The 11289-nt window shown below is 36.1% G+C and overlaps 1 protein-coding gene across 1 annotated transcript; it reads right to left on the bottom strand.

The window, feature by feature from the left end:
• Nucleotides 1–4981: 4981 nt before the first annotated feature.
• LOC121426960 lies at nucleotides 4982–10743 on the bottom strand. The gene is made up of 4 exons (XM_041623376.1): nucleotides 10737–10743; nucleotides 6579–7617; nucleotides 5968–6061; nucleotides 4982–5467 (listed from the first exon to the last, which is right to left on the bottom strand). The coding sequence occupies exons 2-3, from the start codon at nucleotides 7570–7572 to the stop codon at nucleotides 6012–6014; spliced, it is 1044 nt and encodes a 347-aa protein (XP_041479310.1). The 5' UTR covers nucleotides 7573–7617; nucleotides 10737–10743; the 3' UTR covers nucleotides 4982–5467; nucleotides 5968–6011.
• Nucleotides 10744–11289: the final 546 nt, after the last annotated feature.

Genomic DNA, 11289 nt, shown 5'->3' with positions numbered 1-11289 from the left:
TTATTAAGATGTATTATATCAATTATTGATTTCAATATGATATGACTAATAGCACATTATCAAAATTTTGAAACCAATTTGGCCATTTTGACTATCTATCGCATGTATGACTTTTGTAAATAAACATGACAGGAGCAATTGTGGAAATGCGTTCAATCCCTTTCGATTGGAAATATTAAAAGCTCACCTTGAGTAAAAAAAAAATGTGCCAAATACCTCACCATTTGGTCATTGTGTGGTCATTGAGTAGCCATAACATCATTCCCTCCTTTTTTATTTAAATTATACAGATAACTATATTCTAGATCTAGAGGAAGGCACTAATCCTGAACTCAAAGGTGCGTCATTACAAAGCTATTGGTCAAAGTGGATTTCACGAATAGATTTAACCATGGTGCATTTTTATTACCTTTGCCATTTTGTGTAATGTTTCACAAACCTCACATTGCCATGGTTGGTAAAGTTGAAAGTGAAAAACTTGCCCTAAATTGTTAGAGTGACCAAAATTAGGCACAGAGAATAATTTCATATAGAGAATGTTTTTTATTACCCAGTAAGTCTTCAAAAGAATTAAGGGTAAGTTTGCTGCTCACCAATCATGCCAATGTGAGCTTTGTGAATCACTGTACAAGAAAAAACAAAGATTGTAAAAATGAATGATAGTCAAAACTCTTTGTGAACTTAACTATGACCTATTTTGCTTTGTAATGATTCTCAGTACAATTTGACTTAAAAGAAGGAAAATAATTCTGGCTATTTATGAACATACAGTGATCAAAGGGGCCACAGTAGACAGTCACATGATATTTGGCACAATTTTTACTCAAGGTGAGCCTTTAATATTTCCCATGAAAAAGGATTGAACGCATTTCATCATGTTCATAGACCTACAATTGCTGCTAAGTCATGTTTATTTCAAAATTCACACATTGGATAAACGGTCAAAGTGGCCAAAGTGGTCACATTTTGATCATGTACTATTAGTAATATCATATTGAATTAAATAATTTGTCATTGATTATGATTGATACAACAAATCTTACAAAAATATAGAGCAAGAACATTGGAATACTTTTGATACATGTAATTGTCATTGCTAATTGTAGGGACCAAAATGACCACTAAGTAGTCATTAAGACTGATATATTCTAAATCATTGTATTAATCTGGTGCAGAAAGTTTTTGTAATATGTCTTATCTAACATCATTCTTGAATTCGTTTCCATGAATTACAAAACGGTTAATGTCCCTAAAATCATGAAAATGACCAAAGTGCATGGTCAAACAACCTTATGTGTACTTGATGTAAATGTTTTTATCACATTCATTAAACTCTTGATTATTGGTGTAGTAGCTCAAGCTGAAAATAATATTAAGCAATATTTGAGCTCTTTTTAAATCAAATAATGTGTGGTCACGAGAAATTATTGAGGAAAGGTGATCAAAATTACCACAAAGTCCAATAGTTCGGCCAATAACACTGATTTATATGGAATCATTGCATTGATTTTCACCCAAAAGCTTTCAAACTTTTTCAATTTAACAATAATTGATGCTAATATCAACACAATCCTGAATTGTCTCCTCACTATGTTCACTATAGGCTAATTTAGTATACACATTGGGCAGGGGACAATCTGGCCAAAATGACCAAGGTTGTCAAAAATATTTTTGGGACACTCAATTTAAATGATTAATACACCAGTGTTAGGTGTCACAGCACACCCTTGTAACGATTATAGTAACATTCAAAGTATTTTTGGATAAATTGAAGTATTGAACAGATGGTATTGGTCATTTGGGGCCAAACAGTGGCCAAAATGACCATAATCTGTTAAATGGGGTCATTAAGACTGACATATTGGGAATCAGCATGAAATTCTACACAAGAACGACATATGCATCATTCCCATTTTATGAAGGAGGAATATAAAGCACACTGAAGACCTCAAATTCCTGCCGATTTGCACAGTTATGCAAAATTGCACGAATGGTCAGTTACCCAAAATGGTCAAAAGTCAAAACTAATGATATAAATTACATGAGGTCAAAATACTTTTGAAATGTTCATTTTAAAGGATTAATACACCAATGTTCGATGTCACAGCACATCCTGGTAACGATTCTGGTAACATTGAGGTATTTTGGATAAATTGAACTGATGTTATTGGTCATTTTTATGGCCATAAGTGGACAAAGTTACCATTAGGTGTTCAATAGGGTCATTAAGACTGATATATTTAGAGTCAGCATAATACTCTATACAAGATGGACATTTAGATGTATTCCCATTTTATAAGGGAAGAAGATAAAACACACTGAAGACCTCAAATTCCTGCCTATGTGCGAATGGTCAGTTATGTCTAAAGTACCCAAATAGACCCTCATAGGTCAAAACTGATGGAATGAGGTCAAAATAATTTTGAGATGTTCAATTTAAAGGATTAACACACCCCAATGTTAGGTGTCGCAACACACCCTTGTAACGATTCTGGTAACGTTCGAAGTATTTGGGGGTAAAATGATCTGATGTCATTGGTCATTTTAAGGGCCATAAGTGGCCAAAATAACCATAAGCTATTGAATAGGGTCAATAAGACTGATATATTTGGAATCTGCATAAAATTCTACACAAGATGGATTTTTGAACGCATTTGCATTTTATATTGGGAAGAAGATAAAACACGCTATGAGACCTCAAATTCCTGCCTTCATGTATAATTTTGTGCACTTTATTACACAAAACTTCGTAAAGGGTTAGTTATGTATAGACCCAAATTGACCCTCATAGGTCAAAACTGATGGAATGAGGTCAAAATAATTTTGAGATGTTCAATTTAAAGGATTAACACACCCCAATGTTAGGTGTCGCAACACACCCTTGTAACGATTCTGGTAACGTTCGAAGTATTTGGGGGTAAAATGAACTGTCATTGGCCATTTTGAGGGCCATAAGTGGTCAAAATTACCACAAGCTATTAAATAGGGTTATTATGAATGATATATTTGGAATCAGCATTAAATTTTACACTTAAAGGACATTTAAATGCATTCTCATTTTATTAGGGAAGAAGATAAAACACGCTGAAGCCCTGAAATTCCTGTCTATGTGCAGTTTATTATATGCAAAACTGCGTGAATGGTCAGTTGTGGCTAAAGTACGCCAAGTAACCCTCATAGGTCAAAACTGATGGAATAAATTGCATGAGGTCAAAATACTTTTGAGATGTTCAATTTCAAGGATTAATACACCAATGTTAGGTGTCACAGTATGCCCTTGTAATGATTCTGGTAACATTCACAGTATTTTTGGATAAATTGAACTGATGTCATTGGTCATTTTAAGGGTAATAAGTGGCCAAAATGACCTTAAACTGTTAAATAGGGTCATTTAGACTGATAATATTTGGAATCAGCATAAAACTTAACACATGAAGGACATTTAAATGCATTCTCATTTTATAAGGGAAGAAGAAAAAACATGCTGAAGACCTCAATTTCCTGCCTATTTGAACAGTTAATAATGCAAATTGCGCGAATGGTCAGTTATGTTTAAAGTACCCAAAATGACCCTCATAGGTCAAAACTGACGGAATAAATTACATGAGGTTGATGGTTATGATCCAGCGCACATTTTGAAAATGAATGTGGATTTCTAAAAACATCCAGTCGAAGCTCTGATCAATATTTGTAACACATTTCGGCCAAAAATCATGAAAATTGTCATTTTTGTCCAAATTATGGCAAAAATGACCACTGCTATTGTGATTTGGCAAATGAAAGTACTTTATCTGGAATCTGCGTGCATTTTTACTTAAGATAGACCCTTTTAATTGCATGAGGCTACAAAAGCAGTCTGTTAAGGGACCATTTTCCAAAGAGTGGTCAAAATGGTCATTTTTGGCCAAAATTTGGCCAAAATGACCAAAATGGCGTGAGTACGGTCAATAAGAGTGGCATTTTTGGAATCAGCGCACAATTTTACCCCGGATAAGCTTGTCAAACCTTCCCCACCAAAAATTCTGAATAAAGCCCCCTGGCTCCTAGACTAATTCGATAAATCACCATTGAATGTGTAAAAGAGGCAAATCGGTCAGCTGTTCATGTGAATTTGATGAAAGCTATGATTTTGCGCCAAGAATGAATTGAAAAAAAGAAGGGATTATATTTTACGAACCCCACCCCCTCCCCATTCTCCAGCAGCTAATGAATAAATGAACATTGCAATAATGTTACGAATAGACACTCAGATGTTTGTGTTATTGTTTTATTTCATTTCTTTTCATTTCTTAATTCATTTTATTCAAGTTTTCCGATGAACCAAATCAATTATAAAGTGCAAGATCGAAATAAAAATCAAAGTGTAAAATACAGCAATAGAATAAGTATAAAAAGAAAATGTGATAAAATTACACTGTAAAAAATATTGGGCAAAATTTTAACCAGCACGAGGGTAATTATGTATCCAACCAATTTGGGGCAGTATTTTACCCAATGCGGGAAACATATTGTCCAGTAAGGTTAAAAAATAAGCAGAAATTACTTTAGAATGAGCAAATTTTCATCACACTGGATAAATAATAATGCCCAAAAGAAGTGCCCAATGTTGGTTGGATACATAATTACCATCATGGAGCATTTTTACCCAATATTTTTAAGAGTGTAGAAACTATTTAAATATAACTATAACTTTGAACATCTCATTACAAAAGCTGATACACAAAGGCAAATTAAACAGATCAGTTTTCTTCTTCTTCAATAATGATGATGAAAATGATATACTATAATTATTTGGTTTACAAGGCGCCATAACTAACATGCTCAATGAATACAACATTGACAGGAAAAAACAGATATCAGATAATTACCAGCAAATTACCAATTATACTGCAGGGGCCGCGGAAGCGGGAGAAGGGGGGGTGGGGTCTTCAGCCCTCCACTTTTTTCCAAATCCGTGTACAAAAACGTAAAAACTACCATAGGATTGTGATTTTTTGCATGGTCAGCCCCCCCCCCCCTTTGAGAACCGTTCCGCGGCCCCTGTACTGAATCTAATAACTACATCTTTAAATTGATCTTCAATATAATTGGTTATCGCATCTATATAGTTTGATGCTGTAATGTGTTATCCCCGTCCCTGTTAAAAAAAAGGTTGGTTTGGAAAGTTTTCCCCTACAAATTGGATACATGTATTTACTTTGATTGTATTGTGTTGAAGGAATAAATAAATCTCAATCTCAACCTATTTCGCCCGATATAGATGTTCACATTCCGGGTGCACATTTTAAAGTGATAATGAAAAATCAAAAGTCAAGGGAGAGCGTTTTTCCACCATAGTGTCCGATTCGGCTGCTTCTAACAGCGTTAAAGGAGGCCGAAGAACAGTGTACTAATCCTTTATTTCGATACTACATGTAGAAATCCCTTTTGCAGCTCATACAGGAAGTTATACTGGGATGGTGGATAACTGAAAGAAAAGAAGTAAACCATAGCCATTAATCATAATTAATAACATTATCAATCATGACTATATTTTTTTTTTATAATTATCATTCGTGTTAACACCATCACATCATTTATCATTTATTCTTTTTCATTATTGTTCTCATTTACAATGCTATGTACTTGTATCTTTAAATTGTCACTTCCCACTCTATATTTTTGGTGTTAATTGTTTCTGATGTTAAATAGTTTGTATTTTGTATTTTTGACGTTGATTGTTTTTTTATGATCTATTTTATAGTTATCTTGACATGTATTTTAAACTGCAGGACGCCGTTGTGAAGCAGTTTTAAGAACCGAACAGGCCTACCCTGCAGTATAAAATAAATAAAACAAAATAAATAAATAAATAAATTTAATTCATCATCACCAACAATAACGTCCCCATCACTGTAATTAAATATTCATCATAATGATTATTGTATCATCATCATCGTCGTCGTCATCATCGGAAATTTTACTTACCCTGCAAAACCCGTTATGCTTTAGAACTTAATGAAGAAGACACATTACGACTTTGCATCAGATTTATCAGATTGATCAACATCACACATGGGTTCTGGTAAAAAGGGGAAAATACACATTGAGAATAATGTTGCAAAGAATAACAGTAAAAAAAATTAGACAGCATTTGTCTACATTTTTATCGTATCGATAACGAATTGAGGAATGGAAAGAAAAAGTCATTTCAAAGATACCTCAGTAAAATATAAGAATATACAGTCGTGTATATATGCATGCTCACGTCACATTATAGGATATATATTGGGAAACTCAATTGATAAACAAGACCTAAATGTATACATTTTCACATAGAGTTTATTAAAATCCCACTAATAAAATGATAGAAAAGGAGGAAAGATAAAGAAAAAAAAGAAAGAGGAAAGAAAAGAAAAACAGAGGGAAAAGGGAAAATCCCAAAGTGTAATAATTTCTATTCTTCGAGACAAGAGGAAAGCTTAGGAACACACTAGACTCTCCTAATTATATAATTCATTTTGTTCAATACCCCCCCACACACACACACACACAAATGCCCCGTTGGTGACTGTACATGTCTGTCTGTCTGTGCATACCTGATTCTATGTGTCCCTGTTCTGCTTGCGGAAGTTCCAATTCTTTGCACCTTTCCTGAAGGTAACACACTCTATCTACCGCCTGTTTCATGTTCTGATATAACCGATTAACCTCTTTTACAAGTTCCTCAGAGGATGTCTGCAAGTGGCTGTTCTCCTTCTTGAGACGCTTCACCTGCTGCTCCAGATCCTTGTTCTGAAGAGAGAGCATCTCCGTCTCTTGCAACTGACCAACCTCCTTTACAAGACCACCAGGTGATGTCCGCAAGTGGCTGTTCTCCTCCTTGAGACACCTCACCTGCTGCTTGAGGTCTTTGTTCTGGAGAGAAAGCATCTCCATCTCTTGCATGAGGGTGGCGACCATGTCCATCATCCTGAGATGATTAGCTTCATCAAACTGTCTCCTGTAGCGGTACATCTCATCGATCTGTTGGACAATGGTCGATGGTTCTCTCTCTAGGTCCAAACCTGATGTCCTTGATGGAGGCACCTGCGCGAACGCCCCTCCATGATCTAGTTGGTGTCCACTGTAGGGAAAGTTCACAAACCCTGGTCCTAGATTGGAAGGGATCGTGTCTGGCTCCACATCATCGTCGATACATTCCTCGTCTTGGAGTCGATCAACATCATCATGATTATCGTTGATGGTTCCTCCATAGCCATGGTTTCTATCTATATTATCATTGATAGCTCCCTCACAGTCTTCGCTCGGATCAACATCACTGTCCTCATAGTCTGGGCTTTGGTCAACATCATCGTCGACGGTTCCCTCGTCTTTGCTTCTATCAACATGACCATAGCTTTCTGGTTCTGACACCTGATTGACCCTGCTGATGTCGTTTGATCCTTTGCTTGTTGAGCTGTTTCCTTTGACTTGTGGGGTAGAGCCATCGAGAATATTCGAGCTTTGGCCACCTTTAGAGGTAACCTGCGTGAGCTGATGATGGTCTTCAACTGACGCATCCTGCACACGATTTTCTCGTTCTTCTGCCATTGCAAACCACTGAGTCTGGGATGTAGCTATCAACGAATGGGTTGCCTGGATAGTGCCAATAAAGAGTGGACATTAAATAACACACTTTATTTTTTTCATGACATCAGTAGGGTGGTAATCGTTACAGTCTCTGACTACTCAAAACGATAGATACATGGCCCTGGGAAGCGGGAATGCTGGGCAGGGGCGGACCCATGCAGTCTTTCCCACAGGAGGGGGGGGGGCACACATTTTGCCGAAGAAATATTTGACATGCAAAAAGAAAAAAAAAAAAAAAAAAAAGGATTTTAACCAGAAATTTGACAAACAAAAGAAAGAAAAAAAAATCAAAGGGGGGGCACACACTTCTGTTTTAACGGCATTTTTACATGACAAATTTTTAATTATTCCTCTCAAAAAGGGGAGGGGTGTGCCGGTTTTGCTCCCCCCCCTGGATCCGCCAGTAGTGCTAGGGGTGCTGAAGCATCCCCTATATCGTTTGGTGCTGCGTGTGTTCTCAATAGGCAGCACCCCTGGACTTTTGTATAAGGTGTGTCAAAATGGAGAAATATAACGAAAATTACCTTCATTTCGTAGGAAACTTTTATTGTTTGTCATATTTTCTTGTGACCAAAATGACCTACATTTTGTAGTTAAACCCTTTTTTTTTCTTTTTTGCATTCCAATTTTAAATCAGCACCACCTATTTAAAAAAAATAATAATAAACGGTTCCCAGGAACGATAGTTGTTAAATTTTGTAACATAATTCTTTTAAGAGTGGAGTATGTGTGCATGCCTTAAATTTTGATATATAGGGCAATTCCAAAACAACAAATTACTACTAGCTACAACAACTACACTATACTACTACTACTATACTAGTAGTAGTAGTACTACCACCACTACTACTGCTCATAATAAAAAGCCTAAATTTATCTGACTAATAATAGTAATTAATAGTAATACTACTACATGTACTATACTACTAATGATAATGATACTAACTTTACCTGATTACTAACTTACTTCTACTCTACTATAGTTTAATTTAAATGGTTTTAATTCTGCATTATATCCATTTTATGTACTTGGGTGTAAAAAATAAATATCTCTATTCAAACAATATTTCAAAACATAGAAATGTGTACTATTCCACACAGTCAAACTGAACAAAGGTTCTTGCCTTTGTAGTTGTGGGCTGATCAAACAATTGGTAATATTTGACAATGGCGTATGGATAGATGATGATCATGTCTTTGTTAATTCGAAACCATATAAGAAGCTGCAGCAAAGCAGAGGTGGTGTCTAAGGGGGCTGTGATTTTTTTTTTCAAGTAATGGGCGGACCCACACTCTGGCCCCCTACCGAGAAGAACACTAAAAAATGAGGCAATTAGAGGCAAGAGGAGTGAAAAAATAAGCAATATAACTCGTGTGATTCTACACAACCCCTGTCATTCAACTGAGAAAAAATATGACATCACATTCACGTTATACCCCCCCCCCCTCCATCCCTTAATCAAAACCTAAATTTACTGCAATTTTCACACCTTCATTCACACGAGCGAGACGGTGTAATTAATTGACCCCATTCTTAAGTCGCTACAGCTAGGGCATTCACTCCAAAGCTTCTGTTATACATTGTAAGAGTTATCTTTCCTAAATAAAACAAAGTAGCTCAAGTACATTGGGGTCTTAAACACTATAAAACACAGTTTTGACCAATATGGTACCATCCCTGTCGTAAATATTGATAGCTATTACGGCACATAATGTTCATGCAATAACTTGAAATGTTTCAGATAAATCGTGAATTTATTTTGCCTGAAAAAATACAAACAAAATATATCAAATCATTATCGGGGGGGGGGGGGGCGGGGGAGTTTATATCTTTATCTAGGAAATTTGGTAATAATTTAGGCATAAAACAATATTTCAGTCGTCTTATGTGTGACCCAATGTTGATTAGTATCAATATACTTTCCACAGCAGTCCCTATACCCTTTTCATAAACCTATCCTCCAATTAGCCGCCTAAGAGTAATGCGGATAATTCAATAAAAATTGCGTTCATAAACTCCGAAAATAAGCCGCATTATTTTTACGAGCGCCCGTCCTGAAAAAGGGGGATAATCGCCATGACAACTGGACACGCCCCCTCCGATGCGGTTGTGTTGGAAAAGGGTGACCTTGTGACCGCACCATGGCAATTATCCGCATAATTTGGAAATGCGTTCATAAACTCAAAATCTTGTCCCGATGCTGCTATTATGCGGATAATAGCAGCATCAGAGTAATGCGGATAACTCTTGTCCTCCTCCAATTTTACGACCAAATTATGCTGCTATTAGCCGCCTAATTCATTTTAATGGGGTTTATGAAAGGGGTATGGCTGAGATTATATCATACGGTCCTCCTGAAATGGAAATGTCATATTCACAGATAAAGAAAGATGGTATATTTTACGAGCAACCCCTATATATTCCACAGTGAAATCGGATAGACTGCTCATATATATTGTTTAACCTAAACTCTGAAATAAGACATGCTTTGCTTTGGCCACCTTTGGCAAATTGCTCTCAGGCCATTGTTTTCGATTTTTTAGGATATGCTCCTTTTTAATATATTTTTTAAATAAATATTTTATATACATTGGGCAGATTTCCAATGTAGATAATAGTGTCGAGCCGTGCTTCTATAATAGAAAATAGTGATTTCTGAATGCAAAATGATGGAACGTGCATTTTTATACTCTCGATCCAAATGAAGAAAATCGTATATGTTTTTCTTCTTCTTCTTTTCTTCTTCTTCTTCTTCTTCTCCTTCTCTTTCTCCTTCTTCTTTCTCTTCTTTTTCAAAACATATTTTGGAGTGGCTGTGCAAGTGATGAAACATTAAATCTGTAACAGAGATTCTATATATCGTACAAAATAATATCGCCAATTTGGAAAGGGGGTTTGTACAAATAGTATCATAAAATACAAATCTGGCACAGGTCTAATATTGCTAACAGTGTGATCAGAAATGAATGATTTGCATTTTGACGTATTCACCATCGCCATCGGATACCTTCGGATTTCCAATACAATTACTGTGTAAATAACTACATGTCAAGATTTTAAATATCTACAAATCGAATCTAATCTAATGAAAATGTGAATTACTTACCTTTATGATATAGCCTACAGCGTGGGAATTACTTACAGCCCGGGATTAATGCTCACTATTCGGCTACTCTGTTGAAAGTGCCTATACACCAAGAAAATTCGTTTTGTCACTGCCGTGTAAGCTAATTTTCGCGGCACAGTACATACAGATACCTCAATAACAAAGCAAAAGGGAATTTCCCTCAGGTATACAGGGAATTCCCCTCGCGTACAGAAAACTCCCCACTCTTCATCATGAGGGAGGGGGGCGGTCCCAATTACAGACGGATGATCTTCTTATGCATGTCAAAGTCAATTGTATTAAAATGCCTAACATTAATTTATTCAAAAGTATTTTCCCGCTAAAATCCGGTCCAAGATTTTAAAACGGGAATCTTCACGCGGATATTAAAAAAAAAATCAAAATCCCCCTTCTCTCCCCCTCTCTCCACTTCCTCTCTCCCTCTCTCTCTTTCCCTCCCTCATCCATTACCTTTCTCTGGACTCCGTGAAAAAATGAACGGGGCCAAAATAAAGAATCAGATCCGATATAGAATCTATTAACTTGTCTCCATACAAAATGGAAACTATAA

This window comes from Lytechinus variegatus, chromosome 13, assembly GCF_018143015.1.
Source record: "Lytechinus variegatus isolate NC3 chromosome 13, Lvar_3.0, whole genome shotgun sequence".
In the NCBI taxonomy this organism is placed as follows: Eukaryota; Metazoa; Echinodermata; class Echinoidea; order Temnopleuroida; family Toxopneustidae; genus Lytechinus; species Lytechinus variegatus.
The sequence above is the reverse complement of the archived record's forward strand: the minus strand, read 5'-3'. Positions and strand labels throughout refer to the sequence as shown.